At 29.7% G+C, this 23,348-nt stretch overlaps 2 protein-coding genes across 5 annotated transcripts in view; one reads left to right on the forward strand and one right to left on the reverse strand.

Moving 5' to 3' along the window:
• The window catches only part of hiw (highwire), a 108,797-nt gene that overhangs the window by 58,002 nt on the left and 27,447 nt on the right, over positions 1-23,348 (forward strand).
• Positions 1-23,348, reverse strand: part of be (ben) — a 35,916-nt gene extending 12,568 nt beyond the window's left edge. For 2 of the 4 annotated variants that reach the window (XM_065506887.1, XM_065506888.1), the window contains exon 1: positions 22,066-23,348. In XM_065506887.1, the coding sequence (XP_065362959.1) occupies positions 22,066-22,575 (510 nt within the window). In that variant the 5' untranslated portion in view covers positions 22,576-23,348. The remainder of the gene's footprint in view (positions 1-22,065) is intronic. The other 2 variants (XM_065506886.1, XM_065506885.1) reach the window with 2 other exon arrangements.

Below are 23,348 nucleotides of genomic sequence, written 5' to 3' on the forward strand. Positions count from 1 at the left end.
TAGGTAAACAAAATTTAAATTTTTTTTCTCAGTTGTTTTTTGAATTTTTTGGAAAATTTTTTAAAAATTTTTGTTTTTAGTTTTTTAAACATTTTTTTTATTATTTAGTGAAAAAAAAATTCTGGTTAAAAACTATTTTTCCCCGATTTTGATCCATTGTAGGTCCAAGGTCTTATATACGTCGTTGCAAAGTTCTTTGAAATATCTATCATTAGATATCCATATTGTCTATATTAATGACTTAGTAATCCAGATATAGATCAAATATAGGTCAAAAATCAAGATTGTCCTGGTTTTTTTCTTATATCTCAGCCATTTGTGGACCGATTTTCTCGATTTTAAATAACAACCGAGCCGGAAGAATTTCGGATATATTGATACATGAATCGTGTATGTAACTTATTTGGGGGATTCGGAAAGTTGATTTCAACAGACAGACATGGCTTAATCGACTCCGCTATCTATAACGCTCAAGAATGCAAAAAAAAAAAACAAGTAAGAGAGCTATATTCGGCTGTGCCGAATCTTATATACCCTTCACCAAATTATACTTTAAAATAAATTTTTAGATAAACAAAATTTAATTTTTTTGTTTTTCAAAATTTTTTTTTTTAAATTGTTTTTTAATTTTTTTTAAAAAAAGTTTTTTCCAAATTTTTTAAAATTTTTTTTTTAGTTTTTATTTTTTTTTTTTTTGGAAAAAAATGTATGATAAAAAAATTTGTTGATGAAAAAAAAATTCGGGTTAAAAAATATTTTCCCGATTTTGACCCATTGTGGTCCAACTTATCTACATCGTTGCAATGGACTTTGAAATATCTATCATTAGATATCCATATTGTCTATATTAATGACTTAGTAATCCAGATATAGATCAAAAATAGGTCAAAAATCGAGGTTGTCCCGGTTTTTTGCTCATATCTCCGTTATTTATGGACCGATTTTGCTGATTTTAAATAGGAAACTTCTCGAAAGCATGTCTGACAGAATTATTGAAGATTTGGATTCCGAAGATATCTGGGGTCTTCAGAAAATTGATTTTAACAGACAGACGGACATGGATCCGGAATATATATACTTTATAGGGTCGGAAATGAAAAATGTAGAAATTACAAACGGAATGACAAACTTAGGGTAAATATCCGTCATTTATTTTTACATACACAGAGAAAACAGATTCGTGATAGCAACCGAATTTGTTGCCAATCGAATGATTCGGTTGCACACATAGAATTTTTCAGTTCTAACAACAGAAAATCAGTTGATAAAGAAGAATTTCGGTTGAGGCAACCAAACTTTAGTTACCCCTCCCAAAATATTGTAGCCACAACTGTAAACTTCGGTCACTAAGACATAATCATTCGATTGACAACAAATTCGGTTGCTATAACGAATCGGTTTACTCTGTGTAGTTATTGGCATAATAGTGTAAACAGCAACGTTTTTTTTTTGCTTCTAAAATGTCGAATTTTGTGCCAACAAAGCCAAAGACAAAGATTGCCCAGGCCAGCCAAAAAAGTTTGAAGACCAAGAATTGGAGGCATTACATTACGAATATTGTTTTCAAACTCAAAAAGAGCTTACGAAATCATTGGCAGCTACTCAATCAGCAGCTACTCAAAAGAGCTTACGAAATCATTGTCAGCTACTCAATCAGCAGCTGAATTCATCCAAAAGCAGGAAAATTGGGTACCATACGAATTAAAGCTGAGACCTTGAATGACGATTTTATTATGATTATTAGCGAGGCTTAACGGACTGCGACCCATAGAATCTTTTGTGCAGCCTTAAAGATTCATAATTGGCTGCGTGTGAAGCCAATTATTCTATTTGATGAGAGATCAATTACATCCGCCGGTCATAAAGGCCCTTCTGAACCATTGTCTTCTGCGAGCTTTTCAAGCGATAGCAACAATTGCGAATTACGTTTGGACAGATTAATTATTTTGGACTATCTAAGTCCGGGTAAATTATCCCCTTTGAACTGTCTAGGTTCCGGTAAATTAACCCAAAATCGAAAAAATTTCGACACAACCCAAGAACGAATTCGTTCCATAGTGTATCCATGAAAGGTTCAGGGCCTATGAACGGGCATCGGGCACCTCTATTGACCAAAAAATCAGCATATTCATTACCAGCGTGGCGTGGCCTTCATGGCCAGGTACAAATATTTCAAAATGAAAGCTAAAAATTTGGAAAAATCCTGCATTTTTAAGTCATACACAGAGAAAATAGATTCGTAGTGGCAACCGAGTTTGTTGCCAATCGAATGATTCCAACTCAGTGACCGAATTTTAGAGTTGTGGCTACAGAATTTCAGAAGGGGTAACAAAAGTTTGGTTGCTTTAACTGAAATTCTTCTTTTTCAATTGACTTTCTTTTCGATTCATTCGATTAGCAGCAAATTCAGTTGCTACGAATATGTTTTCTCTGTGTATGAATGAATCTGGTTTGTAAAAATTTCAGATGCTGATTCTATAATACATATTAATTTCAATGATTTGCCAGTGTAAACGCCTTACATCGCCAGAACTACACCCAAAACTAAAACACTTTCGCACTAAAAAATTCAGAACCAGTCTTACGTTATTAAATTTTTTAGTCACGCAAATACAAAACAAAAATTATTAACACATTTTTTGTTTGCTTTTTTATATTTTACTAAAAAAAGTAAATTTTGTTGTCTTTCTTTTTTTGTTTTGGTTGGTAATTTGTTTCACAATAAATAGATTTTAGTCATACAACACCCCACCTACCAACTACTTACTATATTTGTACACGGGCGGGCACACATGTAGCCTGTATGGATGGATGTATGTATACCGCCGGCCACAACAAAATCAATAAGGTGTTTTTGTTAAATTATAAACAAATCAAATAGACAACAACAACAACAATCCACAGACAACCGACGACGACAGCTAAGAAACCAACCAAACAAAAAAAATTAACATACTTGAACGACTGGTTAATGAAATGGAACTATTTTTTTCCAAAAATATTTAGCAATTTCGTCAAGTTTATTCAAATAGAATATTTTATTTTAACTTAAAATCAAAGAATGTAAGGAACCCAACCAAGGGGTATTGGAATTGAGTACAGAACAAAAAGCCTTCATTCTATAAACAAATTCCCACAACAAATGCAAAAAAAAACTATAAAAAATGGCCCATAAATTATGTCTGAATATTTGTAAATAAATTAAGAGATTCCCCAAGAGGGAATCGTAAGAAGGACGTTGCTATATCAAGTCACGTATTCTTTACTCTTCTATCTCAATCTCTACCTCTCTCTTTCTCTTTATTATTTTGTTAAGTCTATTACATTTGGAATTTATGTTTTACATTTAAAATGTTTCAATATTTTTCCATTTTGCCTACATTTAGTTGTTAGTCTTTCTTTGCTTTTAGTAACTAAAAATAATCATCAATTTATTGGGTGTTTGTTTTTCTTTATTATTGTGTTTTCAATTTATTGTGCAAATTTTTCTTTAGCTCTTTCGAAAACTCGTCACTTTTTTCTCTTTTGTTTTCTTTTCTTGAATTTAAGATCTTTTTGTGGGGCGTCTTCCATTCGTTTTAAGTCATAGAAAGTGTCAAGAAGCGAAAGTGAGAGTAATTTTAAGATAATCCTATTTTAACATTAAAGGAATAATAAAACATGTTTCTCATATTCAATATTTCACAAAGGGTCTTGAGATTTTATTCATACTTGCTATATACACCAATACCCCGGTATGTGTCGCTTCGTTCTGCATCGTTACGAAGTTGCGTCTTTTTAAAATGTCTGTGATTACGAAGTTGCGTTGATTTTGTTTCAGTTTTCGTAGCATGGCTTCGAAGTTGTGTTGTTAGTCCTTCGATTTGCATCGTTTTGGTTTCAGTTTGCGCCGCATGTCTTATACTTCGTTTGTACTTCGGTTTGCGTCGTTAATATGTAAATGTTTGAATCGAAAAATTTATTTTTATACCATACCCTTCATTCCTTTTGTAATTTCCACAATATAATTTTCCGACCCTATAAAGTATATATATTCTGGATCCTTATAGATAGCGGAGTCGATCAAGTCATGTTGAAATCAGACGGATGCCATCCGTCTGTCTGTTGAAATCAATTTTCTGAAGACCCCAGATATCGTCGGGATCCAAATCTTCAATAATTCTGTCAGACATGCTTTCGAGAAGTTTCCTATTTCAAATCAGCAAAATCGGTCCATATGAGGAAAAAACCAGGACAACCTTGATTTTTGACCTATTTTTGACCTACATCTGGATTACTAAGTCATTAATATAGACTATCTAATGATAGATATTTCAAAGACCTTTGTAACGACGTATATGTAATCGGGAAAAATATTTTTTAACCCAAAAAAAAAAATTAAAAAACAAAAAAAAAATTTTGAAATTTAAAAAAAAATTTTAAATTTAAAAAAAAAAATTTAAATTTAAAAAAAAAAAATTAATTTAAAAAAAAAAAAAATTTTTAAATTTAAAAAAAATAAAATTTTTAAATTTAAAATAATTCCAAAAACAAATTTTTCCAACAAATTTAGAAAAAAAAAATTTTGTTTACCTAAAAATATTTAAAATTTGTATTTTGAAGTATAAGATTCGGCACAGCCGAATATAGCTCTCTTGTTTCAGCTAAAATTATGAATCTCGGAACCAATTAAATGAAAATCAATACAAATGTATGGGAAATCGTGCTTCGATCTGAGTCGTGTTTCTCTGCTCCCAATTAGCTACGAAAACCGGGGTATTTGTGTATAACCATTTTGCCATTTTCAATTGAAAAAGTCAAAAATTAATTCCGGATTTTATGTCTCAAATCTTGAGTAATTTTAACAGTTTTTAGAATATTTTTGTACTCAACTATAAGGGGTCTTCCAATAGGGATTTCCGAACATATTGTTGAAGCAACTTCTGTCGAATTGGCGGTCATTTATTCAGTTTGTTGGCCAAATCTCCATGTAGCGTTCAAAAATACGTGTAAATGATAAAATTGTTTTATCATACCGACTGTTCTGCTCGGGCAAAGATCCGCGCGATTCGCCCATTGTACGATGAGGCCCATTTCTGGATGAATCGGTACGTCCACAAACAAATTTGTTGAATTTGGTCTTGGTTATCCACATGATAACCAAGAGCGTCCAATGCATCCCAAAAATGTCACTGTTTGGTGTGGATTTTAGGCTGACGACATCATCGGCTCATATTTCTCCATCACCGTCAACGGCGAGCGCTATAAGTCGATGATTATCAACTTCTTTTGGTCTGAATTGAATGATATGGACACCAACGTCCAACGTGGTTTCAACAAGACCAAGCTCATGATACATTGGAAATTTTGCACGAGCGATTTGAGGGCATGGTCATCTCACGTGGAGGTGATGTCTATGCGAATAAGCCACAAACCAAAGCGCGGCCCTCAAAGCCGACATAACCCATGTCATCGGTCAAATTCAGCATGATCCACAGTTATGATGACATTAGCACGATCTGCTTTTCAAGACCTCTAATAGTTTCGCTTCTAGCTAATACTCTCTGCCACATCTAGTACATATTTCATTCATTGTCTTTTTTTTGTTTTGCGTAGCATAAAATCAAGTGTTTGCATTTGCATTTGTTTTTTTTTGTTTGAAATTTAAATGTGAGTACTAGGAATATTAAGTACGTGAGTACGTACGTACTTCTTACTTGTCTTAATCTTTTACCCCCAGAGAACAAAATGGCAACAAAAAAAAAAAAAAACCATCAAACAATCAGACAGACAGACATTCAGACAACAACAAACATTGTTGATGACAAACCCAAATGTATCGAAGAATACATACGATCAGTTTTACTATGTATGGCGACAAAATGAAGAATCGGGAGTGTAAGTATTTAAGACACAATCAATACGAGCGAACGAACGAACGAACGCAATATCAACAGAGAAGATAAGGTATCATTAGTTTGGGTTGTTCATTATGTATTTAATAAAAATCTATCGATACCGAAAGTTCTCATATAAATCTGTTTATACTCTAACCTAATTCAAAGAAAGAACTAACAAGTATTTGGTACTTTTTTGTTTTCTCCTATTATATATATTAACTTCTTTCTAAATACTTTTTAACAGGTATTGCAACGTGTGGACGTGCATTGTCATGATGGAATATTACGGTTTCATGACTGGTCGCCTATTCTGGGCGTTTTTCGGCAAATGCTCGCTTCAAACGAATCAGTTGCGTTCGGTACAGATTCCCTGTGGTGGTTTGGCCAAATTTCAAAGGCTCATGGCTTTGGTGTCGATTCGGCTGGTTGGCACGGCTTCACATACGATCTCTTACGCTTGGGGCTATCGTAATGATTCCATATTTCATCACAAGTAATGATTCGGCGCAAAAATGAGTTTCTTTTCAAGCGTTCAAGCATCATTACAGACATGCAAAATCGTCTTTCAAGGTCTCTCGGCTTGAATTCGTATGGTATCCAATTTCCCTGCTTTTGAATGAATCCCGGTACTTGCAAACGTTTTGAAATTGCTGCTTGTGTAGCTCTCAATGATTTTGCAAGCTCTTGTTGAGTTTGACAACAATTTTCATGGAGTAATGTCTGCCCCGATAGACCAGTGCCCCGATAGACCAGTCGATAGTGTGCTGAACTATTAATCTGAGGGTTGCCGGTTCGATTCCCACCAGAGACTCTGGGTGTAACTGCAGACAAGCTAAACGCTTCGCAGTTTGTGTTTGTTTTTAAAAAAAAAAAAAAATTCTTGGTCTTCAAACTTTTGGCCTGGGCGATTTTTGACTTCCGTGTCAAAATCAAAACTTCTGAACCGCAGAAACCATCTCTCTCACTTTGAAATGAAACACATTCACTTTAAGCTTTGGTGAGCAATCGGTGTGCTTCAATGGCAATTTTTTTTTTAATTAATGAAGTGAAGCAAAACTTCCCGCATGTAACGATTTTTTGGTACAAAATTGGACATTTTCGAAGCAAAAGAAAACTGAACTGACTGAGAATAAATGATAGATAAAAACCGCGACCAAAAGATAATGCCATCTATTGTAAATTCCGCATTCTTAAGTCATACACCCAATATTTTGTTGGTACTTTTTATACCCTTCACCTTTGTGAAGTTTGTTATTCCGGTTGTAATTTCCACAATATAATTTTCCGACCTTATAAAGTATATATATTCTGGATCCTTATAGATAGCTGAGTCGACTAAGCCATGTCCATCTGTCTGGCTGTCTGTTGAAATCAATTTTCTGAAGACCCCAGATATGTTCGGGATCCAAATCTTCAATAATTATGTCAAACATGCTTTCGATAAGTTTCCTATTTAAAATTAGCAAAATCGGTCCACAAATGGACCAGGACAACCTCGATTTTTGACCTATATCTGGATTATTAAGTCATTAATATAGATAATATGGATATCTAATGATAGATATTTCAAAGGTCTTTGCAAGTAAGTTGGACCTACAATGGGTCAAAAGCGGACAAATATTTTTTAAACCGAATAATTTTTTTCACAAAAAAAAAATAAATTGAGAAACAAAAAAAAAAATTTTTAAATTTTAAAATTAAAAAAGAAAAATTTTAAAATTTAAAAATTAAAAAAGAAAAATTTAAAAAAAAAATATTTAAATAACAATTCGAATACATTTTTTTTTAAAAAATTAAAAAACAATTTTTGAAAAAAAAAAATGTTGTTTTCCTAAAAATATTTAAAATTTTTTATTTTGAAGTATAATTTGGTGAAGGGTATATAAGATTCGCCACAGCCGAATATAGCACTCTTACTTGTTTTCTAGTGAATTTATTTTTCTTGGCTTCTACTAAAACATTCTGCAAACTAGTTCCTTTTACTTATTCTAACGCTTTGAGGAAAAGTGGACTTAGCTTGTTTGCATACTAGGCTAAGGGACTGTTTACAAACATTTAAATGCTTGGCAATAAGCATTTTTACTGGAATTCAAGTTGAAAGCAAGTGTAAGCCTTGAATTATAGTCAAGCAATTGAATTATAGTTGTATTACACTTTATATCAATAGCATTCTCCAGTAAAAAGAAAGCATAAATTCAAGCCATATGTTTTTTATTTGAAAAATATTTAATTTTTTCAAATATTTTTCAAGTTTAAAACATAATTATATTTATATTCAAGTCAAATTCCAACAAAATGTTCAAGTGCTTGAATTTTTGTGGCCTTGATGCTTATTGGGTTAGTTTTGAAAGCTTTAATAGAAAATTAAGCAAAAGTGGAGAAATTAATGCAATTAAACAAAATTCTTAAAAGAATTGATTACTTTAAATTACTTTTCTCCCCCATCCCCCGGAACACATAGATAAAATACAAAATATCTTTTTGTTTTATTGTTTTTTAGTAAATATAGATTTTTTATACTGAGAAATGATTATTGCTCTTTGTTTTTCAAATTAAAATTTTGAAATGAAATGAAATAAAATAAAAATAAAAGAAAACGAAACGAAATTTATTTGTCCATATTTGCGTGGAAATCAACTTGGCGCGTTTGTGCTCTTTTTGTCAAGATTTATGAGTAATAAGAGTAAGTTAGTGTAAGAGCGGGTAGGGCAGAGAAGGGAGGAGGTAGGGTGGCTAATGCTCTTTAAGATACTAAATTATTTTTATATAGAGAATGTATGCGTAAGTGGGAATAGCTGTGTGTGTAAATATAATTTGATTTTAGTTTTTTTTGTTTTTTTGATGTCAGCATCCGCTTTGTATGTTTTTATTTTTGAAGTACAAAAAATTTAAACCACAAAATTCAAACAAAAAATTAAAAAAAAGACATATAAATAAATAAATTTCTTCAATGAGGAGATTTCCTTATTGGAGTTAAGAAGACAAATTATACAATATTTTCATCGTATTACAACAAAGAGGAACCAAACAATTTATATTCATTATTATTATTATTATTGTTGTATTATTTTTACGTCGAGAAAACCAACTTAAATTTATTTAATTGAGCCCAAAAGAGGGGGGATCATGTTCATGATCAGATGTTGATTATGATCATGATGATGATGCATCAAACAAACAAAACATTAAAATCTCGGCGAAATTGTTTATCCCAGTTTTGTTTGAAGGAAATGAACAAAAAAATTAAACTGAAATATCTGTTACTTCAGATATGGGTTCATTTGTGGTGGTGGGTTTTTACTTTAACACTTCAATTCTATTGATTTTATCGATTAAATTAAATGCATTTTAAGATCCCTTAACTCTAATTAATTTAAGTAATTAAAATGTTATTTATCTACAACACCAGTTTAATTAAAACTGGTTACATTTATAAATTGCTTCTTATTTTTTTATGGAACAAATGTGGAATGACCTTAAATTTGTTAAAAGTGTGCTAAATTTTATTCGAATTATGAGGACTCTTTTGTTTTCTCTCTCTCTCTTTGATGTATGAATAAATAAATACTGTGTTTTAAGTGCAGTAATTAATTGCTTTAGCAAATAATGCCGAAAGAGTAAAGTAGTTTAGTAATTATGAGCAAAATAAACAAATTGAAGTAATAAATAACACTGATGACAGCTAATTAAATAATTGACATTTATTCAATGTCACGTGACCGGTTTTTAAATAGACCAGCAAAAATATAACATCTAAAGAAGCTGAAAAGAAGTAGTGGAAAATCATATCAACTTTAATATTCTTTTTCAAGTTTCAAGCAAATACTTTTAATTTATAGGCCATAATGTTTAAGTATTTGTTTTGAAAAAAAAAAAACATTTAAACATACATACATAACTAACAAATTGTTTAAATTCTCGTACTCGTTTATTTAAAAATAAATTAAGGAGTGAGATCGAAAAATTCTTAACACACGTTTTTCATTACATTTTTTAACCCAAGTATTATTTGAATTTTTTTTTGATCAAGTTACCTTTGAAAAACATGTCAGTTATTATGTGTAATGTCAATTATATTAATTTTTTTGTTAATCTGATTAAAATGAGTGACCAGAAAAAAGTGCGTACTGAAATTATTAAATATTTTCAACAAAACCCAACTTGGTCTTACAAAAAGTTGGCCAAGCATACAAAGGTCTGCCGTCAAACTGTTTCCAATGTTATTAAACAGTACCGGGAGAACTTGTCAGTTGATAGAAAACCTGGTTCAGGTAGAAGGAATGGTCCACATGATGTTTCTAAAGCCAAAAAAATAGAACGCATTTTCAAAAGAGCTCCCAACACATCCGGTAGGAAAGCAGCCCGGTTAGCTCAGTGCTCGGACTATTTGGTACGAAAAGTTAAAGCTAATGCAGGTTTAAAAACATACAAGGCTCAAAAAGTTCCTGACAGGAACGCTACTAAAAATTTAGAGGCCAAAAACAGAGCACGGAAATTGAAGTCAAGTTTTATAAAAAAATATTCTTGCTGCATAATGGATGACGAAACGTATGTTCTGGCAGATTTTTCGCAACTTCCAGGTCAAAAATTTTATGTTGCTGATGCTCGAGGGAATGTTGAAGAAAAGTTTAGGACCCAAAAGCAGACAAAATTTCCCAGAAAGTTCTTGGTATGGCAAGCAATATGCAGTTGCGGCAAAAGAAGCCACTCATTTGTTACAACGGGCTCTATAAATACCGAAATTTACATCAAGGAATGTTTACAAAAAAGGCTGCTTCCATTCATAAGACTTCATAATGTGTCCACTTATTTTTGGCCTGACTTGGCATCCTGTCACTATGGCAAACAAGCCCTTGAGTGGTACAAGAACAATAATGTGGTATTTGTACCAAGAGAGGCAAATCCTCCAAACTGCCCGGAGCTAAGGCCAGTGGAGAGATATTGGGCTCTTGTTAAAAGAGAATTGAAGAGTACAAAAAAGGTGTCCAAAAGTGTGGTAGATTTTAAACGGAGATGGACTACATGTTCGAGCAAAGTGACAGAAAGCACTATAAAAACGTTAATGGAAGGGTTTCCGAAAAAGGTTCAAAATTTCATCACTAGTGATTAAAACTATAAAAATAATTTTTTTTGTAAATTGTAATAATAATTTCAATCAAATAAAAAAAAAATTAAAGCTGTAAGTTTAGTGGTTTCTTTTTTATAAACATATATGTATGTTAAGAATTTTTCGATCTCACTCCTTATTACAAAATCCATTGAAATAGACAATTTACACATGGAAAAATTACACGTAATAAAATTTAATTTTTATTTTTCTCATACCGACAAATAACAACAGATCAATCTAATAAATAAATAAATGAACAAAATAAATATTCGTTCATTGGATCATTATCAAATACAGCAAACTGTTGAATGGTGTTGACTCGACGTGACTTTGGCAGAGTTTTGTTTTAAAAGGAAATCAAATTACTAATATTTATAATAAGATTAGTCATACATAAGAATTGCATATCAACTCAAAAGTTATCACATTCAAATGCAATTATTTAAACTGATAATTAAATAAATATGTATCAAATAAAACAATAAGAATAAATATCAAATGAATGACATCAAAAAAAACGTTTATAGTAAAATCCTTTTATTTGATATCTTACTGTTCTTGACAGAATTAAAACAAAAAAAAAAAAGAACAAGATTAGAAATTTCTTAGTTTATTACCCAGAGAAAACGTGATGTTTATTTAGGATTTTCAATAAAACACGCGTGACTTTTTAACAACCACTCTGCCACAATACGGTTTTGAATGTAAGTAATTACGTGTACAAGAGAATATCTATGGATCTATGAATTTCATAGATACAAACTAAAAATTAAACACATGTGTATGCATTTGTTTCTATGAAGAAAAAAACAACTAAAATGTTTAGAACCTAAGAACAAATGCAGCAACAAATAGGAAAACATAAAGTTTATTGTACTCTGGCTGCGATCAGTACTTATGTTGATCACGTGTTGATAAACTGTGGGAAAATGTATGGAAAATCATAAATGAAAAACACAAACTACAACACATTCCAATCAAGAAAAATCACACATTTGTTTTGTTGTAAGTTGTTCGACGTGCCACAAAAACAATACAAAATATATTAACAACAACCAATACGATCGAGAAAAAAGGTAGTAGTTTAAGGTTGTCTTAACAGGTAGTTTGTTTTTAAACTCATTTTTCAATAGACTCAAGGTAGTTTAAGTCAGCAAGTAGTAGGGGTCATAAAAAAAATTCTAGAACTTAAACATGTTCGTGGTATAGTAGTCATGATTTCATCAAATCAATCATGTATGTTGCATTTACACCATAAAAATTCTTATAAGTTTTTAATGTTAAACATAAAAAACCAATAGAATGCAAATTATTAAAAAAAAATCCTTAATACCAGAGCTTAAAATTAATTAATTAATTCAATTTGAGCTTATGCTCTGAAATCTTAATTCAGAATTTAAAAATTTCAGCAATTTATGCAATAAAACTATTCTAATTATTTAGCTTCATTCAAATGCTTTTATTCAAATTCAATTTATTCACAATAATATTCATTATCCCCTTGAATGATTCACAGCAGGTTTTTATAAAACTTACCCCCATTTTCTCAATATCTGTTTATCGTTTTTCGTAACGATAAACCTCCAATTAACATTTTTTTTGTATGAGAACTGTCAGTTTATCGTCACGATAAAAAATAACCAGAGATTAAGAAAATAGGGGTAATTAATTCAATTTGAGCTTAATTCAGAATTTAGAAATTTCAGCAATTCGTTCCATCCCAAAAATCATTTTTACTGGAATTCAAGTTGAAATCAAGTGTAATTCAAGCCTTGAATTATAGTCAAGCAATTGAATTACAGTTTTATTATTCTTTATTTCAATAGCATTCACCAGTAAAAAGGAAACATAAGCCATATGTTTCTTTTTTAAAAAATATTTAATTTTTTCAAATATTTTTCAAGTTTAAAGCCTAATTAAATTTTCATTCAAGTCAATTTCTAACAAAATGTTCAAGTGCTTGAATTTTTGGGGCTTTGGTGCTTATTGGGTGCAATTCCAAGAAAACTAATTTATTAGCTTCATTCGAAGGTTCTTCTTCGAATATTATTCACAATAATATTCATTCTATCTTTGAATGATTCACAGCAAGTTTTTATAAAATTTTTTTTATTAAACGAATTAAACAAAATTCTTTGGAAATTTTTGTGATTTATAAAAAACAAATTCATTTGTAGTCGAATCATTTGATTAGAATTTCATTAATTTTATAAAAACAGGCTGTTAAATTCTTAATTCAATTTTCAAAATTAAAAAAAAAATTTATTTTAATCAATCCATATAAAACTAAAGAATTCATTTTTTAATTCAGAATTAAGATTTTAAATTAATGAATTCATAGGCTTAAGTCCTTACTACTTCATATGTATTGAACTCATTCCTTTAATCTTTATTGGATCAATACCTTATTGAATCATTCAATTTGTTCATTTTATGCAATTAATTGCAATATAGATTATTAAAATGAAAACCTATTACAAATAAAAGTTCCAAAGAATTAATTCTTAATTCATAAAGTATTCTTCACGAATTAATTCGTTGTCTTAATTCTTTAGTACTGCAAGCGTATTGAATTCATTCCTTTTGAACAAAAACTAATAAATTGAATGAATGAATGGAAAAAAATACTTTATTTTAATTTAAATTAGATATGATTTAGCAAACATTTAATCATTCAAACGTTGAATGAATTTTATTACAAATTAATTCAACAATGAATGAATTTTATTTAATTAAAGCCATAAGTGAAGCTATCGAATTCTGTTACGCCCTGTCTATACTTGACAAATATTTATCATAACAATTAATGAAATTTGTTCTCAACACAAAGTTGTCTGAGCAAAAGCACTAACAATTTTATCATAACGAATCAATAATACATATAAATGGCGACTATCCCAGATCATTTTTTATCTTGATAACCATTTTGACATTTATCATGACAAAAATGTAACAGGTCTAGACATAGGGTTAGGAATGAATTGCTGACATTAATTTGTTTAGTAATTATGAGAAAAATAAATAAATTAACGTTATAAATGTTACAGTTAACAGACAATTAAATAAAAAACAAAAAGTCAGTGACAAATGTTAAAATACAACTTCTAAGGAAGCTAAAAAGAAGTGGTTATAAAATAACATTAAGTTAAAAATGCGGGATATACAATAAATGGCGTATCTGTTGATCGCGGTTTTTAATTTTAATAACTTTTATGTCATTTTTAAGGGTACATATCTGGCATTTGTTCTCAATTAGTTATTGAACATTATAGTGTAAAGAACGAAGTTGCTTTTGCTTCGAAAATATCGAATTTTGTGCCAACAAAGCGACATTTTGTTTTACTTCTTTAATTTGAAAAAAGTGCCGCTAAACCACACCTATTGCTCACCAAAGCTTAGGGTGAATGTTTCTGTTTCAACGTGCGAGAGATTCGATTGGTTCGTTTCTGAAGTAGTGATTTTGACACGGTATACCAAGATCGCCAAGTCCACGCAAACAAGTTTGAATAACACGAATTGCAGAGCTTGCTCAATCAGTAATTTTAAAAGCAGGAAAATTGGGTACCATACGAATTGAAACTGAGAGACCTTGAAAGACAATTTTGTATGTCTGAAAATTGTTAGACCGAATCATTACTTGCGATGAAAAATGGATTCATTACGAAAATCCGAAGCATAAGAGATCGTATGTGATGCCCGGCCAACCAGCCGAATCGATACCAAAGCCAAATATCCATGCCGCAAAGGTAATTATCTGTATTTGGTGAGAGCACAAGGCTCCTATCTATTATGAGCTGTTGAAATTTGGCCAGACCATCACAGGGTAACTGCACCGAACACAACTGTTTTGTTTGAAGCCAGCATTTGCCGTTAAAAATTATTTAGAAAGAAGTGGTTGGGACGATTTGCTTCACCCGCCTTATAGACCAGACCTTAACCCCGTCCGCCTACTATTTGTTTCGATCGATGCAGAAGACTGTCTTTGGGATACGTTTCACTCTGGAACTGAATATCTGAAATTGTCTTGATTCGATCTTGGCCTCAAAAGATGAGCAGTTTTTTTTTGGCTCGGAATCCATATTTTGGCAGAAAGATGGGAAGAGGCATTATAGACCAGACGTTGCCCTGTCCGACTACTATTTGTTTCGAACGATGGGATACTCTTTACTCTCTTTACTTTGGAACAGAGTATCCGATATTGGCTTAATTCGTTCTTGTCCTCAAAAGATGACCAGTTCATTTGGCTCGGAAACCATATGTTGCCAGAAAGATGGGAAAAGGTCATGGCTAACAATGACAAATATTTTGAATAAATTTATATTGTACAAATATTTCAAATTAAAAGCTAAACATTTGAAAAATTCTTGGATTTTTAAGTCATACACCCATATATATAAAATTACTAGTTGACCCGCCCGGCATCGCCCGGTAGCATTTACTAATGTTAGTTCTTTAAGTTTCTCCAACCCACATACACCTGCCTGTTCTTATTTATTTGCAAACAAAATATCTAAATTTGTACTGCATACTTTAGGGAGCTTTTTTATTACAGTTGAGTGGACTCAAAATAAAATTTCAAATCGAATAAAAAAAAATCAGCCAAATCGCTCCAGCCGTTCTCACTTGATGGCATTACATACATGGACCATTTCATTTTTATATAGATTAAGGCTAAATATGGTAATAAAGCAAAACTTCTTACGTTATTCGTATTTATCAACTGTTTGTAGTTAGAATCATTCAAATCTATTTCTACTGGTATTCGGTTGTTGTTACAGTTCCACTGCAGTCGGAAGTTATTCCCTGAAAGAAAAACCTTTCGTTTAATACAGCTGTCGTTGGATTAACAATATTTAGCCGAGTGAGACTTGGATCGTGCCGGATCGTTCATCCAATTGTCATTCGTTTCTCAACAACTTTGATTACTGCAATTAATCTAATTTCTCTGCTTACTAAAAAATTCTTACTTTCTCAATATTTCACAAACCATTCATTAAAAACTAAAAATAAAAGTTGTAAAAACCGAAACTAGGTTAAATCAAAAAGTTACGATCTTGCTAGGGAATCATAAATGAATGAATACATTATTTGAAAAACTGAATGAATAAGATTGGATTGAATGACCCGACAACCAAACGAACACACACATTTGCCCACTTAAGTTGAAAAAAAGGCAACAATTTACCAAAAAAAATGAATTTCAATTTAAAAGCTCATTTAATTTAAATTTTATGGAAATTAAAATTGTCTTTTTAAGGCGAACTAATAACAAAAGAACAAACATAATAATACTATAAAAAAATAACACAAAAATATTCTTTTAAATTAAATAAAAACTTTTTGAATAAACAAAATATTTGGAAATTTCTTTAAAATTTCTTATAATAAAAAATCAATAGCTTTACAAATTTCAAAATGAAATGAAAATCATCATCAAATTCAAATGGAGACAATAAATTTTTATAATCTTTTTCTTTTATTTTCTAACAAAAATCTCAAAAAGCAAAGATTTTATGTAGTTTTCTATACTAAATAACTAAAAACCAAATTGAAAACATACTAAAATAAAATGTACAATATTTTTGGTAGAAAATTTTAAAATTAGAAAACTTTTCCATAGATATGTATGTATGAGTTTAGAAAGCAAACGAGAGTCTAGAGAAAACATAAATGGCACGCGTTGCAAATGAAGCATCGGAGGAGAACAAAAAAAAATAGAAATAGAATTTATCGTCATTATGAGGCCTTATAGACAAACAGACTTGGAATCCACTCACTCAAATGCTGAAAGTGGAACTATAATTTATACTTAATTATCAATGTGTCTGATGCGTGGTACGTGCATTTTTAACCAAAAATAAAAAAAAATACAAAACTGCTCTAGATCATTTATTTACAACCAAGAAATCAAAAAGCAAAAACGAAAGAGAAAAAAGCAGACAAAAAAAAAACAAATCATACCAAAATAAAATTCTTCTAATTCTTATTAGATCCATTTCAATGAATAAATAAGTAAGTCTGTCCCTCCGTCTGTCTGCGTGTCTGTCAGTTTGTGTTTGAGAGTATTTCCGGTTCAAAAATCTAGTCTAAATTTAAAATTCTGTAATAAGAGTTTGTTTTTACGTTTTATACGTTTTTATCATTGGATTGTAAATATTTGAAGTGACTTCATACATCAAATTTGACAGTTTAAATGTTTCAATTCGATTTCAAAATGATGATTATATTTTGTTGATTTGAAAGTTTTTTTTTATTTACTTTATAGAGAGCTTTATAGAACTACTTTAGGAATTTAATTTTATTATTTTTAATTAAGTTTTTTCCTTACAAAAACCATGTGTTAGAGTTTTGTAAAATTCCTAGAAGAAAACATTTTATTTCAAATGTCATTGCAAGGGTCAGAGTCAAATGTTCAATAAGTTTTTGTTGTAAACATAGAAATAATATTTTTTTTCTTCTTTAATTGTTTTCTAAATTTTGTAACAGTTAATGATGTTTTAGAACAGCCAAAATGTTTGTTGTAGGTTTTGTAAAGAAATAATCATTTGCGCGCCAATATTATAAATAACATTTGGATTGACAGCTCAGTGATAAATTTTGATTTCTTTTAGAATTATTAAAATCTCATGGTTAAATTTTAAAAGCATTTTATTCCTATTTAATATTTCATATTTCATAAACATAAACTCAATTGAGAAGGAAATTTAAGTTTGAAAGTTGTTCGGTAACCAGCTTACATTACCCCCTGTCTATACTTGACAAATATTTATCATAACAATTGTCAGTTGTCAGAGCAGAATCACTAACAATTTTGTCATAACGATGCAATAATACTAATAAATGGAGACTATTCCTGATAATTCTTGACAACCATTTTGACGTTTATCATGATACAAATTTATCAGGTATAGACAGGGGGTTATGCCACCAATGATAGGTATAATCGCTAGTTCATCACACTTAACCAGAACTAATGAGTAGTTTGATGATTTTTATTTCTACTGTCTTTTTCTTATAATATTTCCACAGGTTATAGACATGGACAGACAACTAATGGGAGCACAAATAATTTGTGTGACACAGTCAATTTAATATGATAATTTGAAAAAGAACAACAAAAAAATCTTAAATTTTCTTTAGAACAATTTAAAAGCATAATTGAAACAAAAAGAAAATGTGTCAATTTGATAAAAACCTATAAAAATAGATTTAATAAAATGATTAGTCATAGTACAATATGTTTGTAATGAAAATATAGGTGGTAATGTTAATGAAAAAGGGCCTATTATAATTGGATTAGTCACATTAAGTTATTTTAGCTATAAATATGACACTAATATTATTTTTAATCAGCATTAAATTAGAATATGGTTGATTATTTTTTTTGAAATGTGTTAATGTGTTAATTTTTTATATTAATAAGTGATTCATTTATTCTTAGTTGAGTTTAATTACACTAGTTGCAGTTTTTATTAATTTTTATCAGTAATTTACAATTCAATAACAATATTTAATAAAATATCTATAAAATATTGCATTTGCAGTTCATTCACATTTAATACAGAACTCCGCTATAATATTTTATTAAATTTTTGTTTTATTTCACAATAAAAATTATAATTTAGCATAGCAGGGATGGATGAATTGTTATTGTGATTGAACATCATTGTGAATGAACACAAATATCAGAAACATGAAATTTAAATAAACAACAACAAAAGTTGCGGTCTTTATAAATTTATACTGCGGCAATTATCCTATGTCTATATTTGATAAATTTTTGTCATGATAAACGTCAAAATGATTGTCAAGATATAAAATTATCTTGTATAGTTTCCATTAACGCCTGATTACCTGGTTACCAAGTAATGCTATGTTCACATTTGCAGAGTTAATCATCTCAAACTTCAAAATCGAGATGATTATCCACACATTTAAATGATTTGTTAAGTGATTACACTTCAAATTGACATGATTAAATATTAATCACCTCAAACCGACTATGATGTAGCATCTGCCACCATTCAGTGTAGTACCGATAAATAAATTTTGACAGAAGTTTTGTTTTCCTTAAATAAATCCATCAATGTTCACAATTTTATCATTAATAAGTTTAAAATAATCTTTAATAAAGTATTTATTTCCATATTTAATGCCTTAAAGAAATATAAATTTGTTTGTTGTTTTTTATTTGTCAACTTAATAATTTTAGTGTCAACTTAATCATCTCAAATGTAATGTGAACGGCTTTGATTAACTTAATCAAAATTTTGTTTAAACGCGTTTAAAAGCCCAAGTTTGAACATAGCATAACCAACTTCTCTTTGCATTGCAAAGAGCAATAATAATACTAGAAATTTATCACAAATCAATATTTCGATTTCCATCTGTCAGTTGAAATCAATATCGGGTATGCTTCCGAATAGCTTATTGAAAATCGGTTCATTAATGACTGAGGTAGGATGAAAAAAGGTCCACTTAAACATTTTTTAATTCTCAGGCAATACATGCTATAGCGTATAAATTCAAGTCAACAAATCAAAAAATAGTTTAAAACTAAAACATCTCGAAAACTGTTTATATTTATTGCTGGTATTAGCAAAATCATGGCAAATAATATTTAACAACTAAAACATAACTATGAATATACAAAGACGGCTGTTGTTTATTGTTGTTATTTATTTACATTTCATTCTCTTGACATTTGTGTCAATTCACAGTTATGTTTATTCACAATAACTATACTAAAAATCATCTCTGATATCATCTGTTATGATTTTATTGTGATATAAATAATTTATCATGATTAATAAAACAAAATTAAGGCAAAATGTAAACAAAATACTAAAGCGGAATTCAGAATTAAATATAAATAAACTGTTATCCTTAAAAATGCAAAATTTCATTGCTTTTAGTTTGTATTTGAATTTATATCAATTTAATATTGAACTCCGCTTAGGTATTTCAAAAGAATCAGTATTAATTTCAACAAAAAATCTTTTATTATGTTCCATAATTAATTTTTCACATGCTTTAATTACACAGATTTTTATTTTTATTGCCTTCTATTCTAAGAATAAATTTAATTAATTAATTTAAATTAATTACAATAAAAAAAAAGAAACAGTTACGAGCTTTAAATTAAAATGCATCGTTTGCATGCAATCTACATATTTGTTTTTAATCTAAAACAAACAGGGAAAAATAAAATATATAACAGCAATAGCTAAATAACTGATAAATTAATTTATTATTTATTTTTAAATTTTTTAGATAAAAATTCATTTGAATTTCAAAGTAGAACATTCATTCATTTGGAATTCGATTTTTAAGATTTTTTAGAAAAATGTTTATATTAAGGCAATTCAGTATTTTCATTACTGTATGACTTACGAGGAAGTACTTGCTATCTATTTATGTGGTTAATATACATACATTTCAACAGTCTTGATTAGGATATACAAATATGTGTTTGTCATTCCATTTTTATACCCTTCACCTTCGTGAGAAGGGTATATATAAGTTTGTCATTCCGTTTGTAATTTCTACATTTTTCATTTCCGACCTTATTGTGGATCCTTATAGATAGCGGAGTCGATTAAGCCATATCCGTCTGTCTGTCTGTCTGTTGAAATCAATTTTCTGAAGACCCCAGATATCTTCGGGATCCAAATCTTCAATAATTCTGTCAGACATGCTTTTGAGAAGTTTGCTATTTAAAATCAGCAAAATCGATCCATAAATAACGGAGATATAAGCAAAAAACCGGGACAACCTCGATTTTTTACCTATTTTTGATCTATATCTGGATTACTAAGTCATTAATATAGACAATATGGATATCTAATGATAGATATTTCAAAGTCCATTGCAACGATGTATATAAGTCTATAGTAAGTTGGACCTACAATGGGTCAAAATCGGGAAAAATATTTTTTAACCCGATTTTTTTTTCCAAAAAAAAAAAAAAAATTTAAAAAAAAATTTGGAAAAAAACTTTTTTTAAAAAAAATTAAAAAAGAATTTAAAACAAAATTTTTTTTTGAAAAACAATTAAAAAAAAATTAAATTTTGTTCACCTAAAAATATTTAAAAAAATGTATTTTAAAGTATAATTTGGTGAAGGATATATAAGATTCGGCACAGCCGAATATAGCTCTCTTACTTGTTAATTTCTACAATATCCATTTGCGATCCTATAAATTCTATGTATTCTGGTTCCATATGCCTGAATATTGGTTGAAATCTGCTTTCTGAAGGATTCGAATCTTGTATCAATCTATCAGTTATAAGTTCGAGAATTTTGGTTTTGAAAATCAGCTGGGATATGATCAAAAATCCACGACTAACTTGATTTATGGATTTATTGTTTAATATATTATCTGATATTAAGCTTTTAGACAAGATTGTATATCAAATGAAACTTATTTCAAAAGTCTTTCCAAAACAATTAACTCTTTTTTCACCAAAAACAACAAAAACTTAAACTCATTACTGTATGCCTTACTAGGAAGCAGTTATAATCTCTTAATTTCGTTGTTTTTAATAATATTTACCAGTTATTTCTTATACATTAATCTAAGCTCCCTTCTTAAACTTTTTAAAGCAATTAGCCAATTGAAACTATATATTAACATGAGATATGATTAAATTTTAAATGTGTTCAAAACATGTGTAACCAAAATTGTTCCACGAATGGATGATTTAAAAAAAAAAAAAAAATCCCACTAAAAGACACTTTTATTAAACTGTTTTGAAGCAGAGCTTGTCTTTGGGAACTCTTATTAGAACAAGTATAATTTCTTGAAGTCAGATCTCTAGTTCCAATTAATATAATTTCTGTATGAGAACTGTCAGTCATATCGTCACGATAAATAATAACCAAAGATTGAGAAAATGGGTCTAAAACTATCTCCTACATATATAAAATAAATCAACTTCCATTTAAACATTTCATTAATAGATAAATTTTAAAGATCAATGGATTCCCCACTTGAAAGATCCCCAAAAAATTCCTTAAAATTATTAAAACTTTGTCAAAATCTATTGTATAATTTCTCTTTGGGTTCCGCTTACCTTTTGATTCTTTTGATAATCGCACGACACCGTTATAAAGGCATTTTTACGCTCACAACTGCATTCATTGCAAATATCTTTTGGTGGATCACTGACTAGATTCAAACTGACCAAATTGCTCTTTTGGTTATTTGCCGCTTCTTTGCGTTCTTTTTTCGAGTAGAATTTCTGGGGCTGGAAACGGGTTCGCAAGCCATAGGAGGCCATATAACTGGCTGGGTTTTGTAAACGATCTTTACTAGCGCTGGCACTGTTATTGTTGCTGTTGTGATCGAGCAAGGCAAATTGATCGAGTTTGGTTAGTCGGGCGACACGATGCAATAGTTTATCGCCATTAAGGGAACGAGTGTAATGAGTGTTGGCTGCTGGTGAAGGCGAAGGCGAAGACGTTGGCGATAATGTTGGTATTTGTTTATCACAGTTGGCGGGGGAAACTGAAGACGCCAAGATTTGTAGTACAACAACACAAAGCTGGACAATGACCCACATTGCAGTTGTTTTTGTTGTCATTGTAGTTGTAAAACTGGCTAAGGGTGTTGGTGCTGTTAATGTGTACTTAGGACGGATAATATTTTTATCAATAATTTTTGTATTTTTTTATATAAATTTCTTTATTTTATAAAATTTTTGTTATTGCAGTTGTTTTAATTTAATAATATTATGAAATTGTGATAAACTTTTAAAGTGATTTTTATTTCTTTGGTTTTAATTTGTTGTAAAAATAAGATTTTGAAATCATTATATTTTTGGGTTGTATGTATTTTTATTTAAGCAATTAGCGTTTTAGCCATTTAGCTTTAATTTGCGTTTGTAAACGTAAAATAACTTTTTTTTTTTTGTTTTCAAATTTAAGCTTTCTCCCATAACGTTAAAACCATATTTGTGTTGTATTGATAAATTTGTTTAAACATTTCAAAAGATTTTTTGCCTTTTGTTTTATTTCATTATTTTTTTTTTTCAAACAATTAATTGATTAATTCAATAATTTCTTATTTCAACTCACTTTTACAGTGAGTATTTTGTTGGCTGTTGTTTTGCTTTTACTATTTCATTTCAATTTTCTTTTTTTTTAAATTTTCAATACAACGTACTAAATTTATTTCTCATAATTCTTTTTTTTTTTTTTTCAATAATTCGTTTCTTTTTCTTCGTTTTTATTTTGTGTGTTATAACGATCACTTAGCCCGTTGCGATCACTACCGAATTGAATACAACACTAAATGATTTTTCATAAAATCTTTTTACATTAGCGGTTTTATCTTAGGCTAAAATAGTATCTCTAG

Source organism: Calliphora vicina, chromosome 4 (genome assembly GCF_958450345.1).
Source record: "Calliphora vicina chromosome 4, idCalVici1.1, whole genome shotgun sequence".
NCBI classification, from domain to species: domain Eukaryota; kingdom Metazoa; phylum Arthropoda; class Insecta; order Diptera; family Calliphoridae; genus Calliphora; species Calliphora vicina.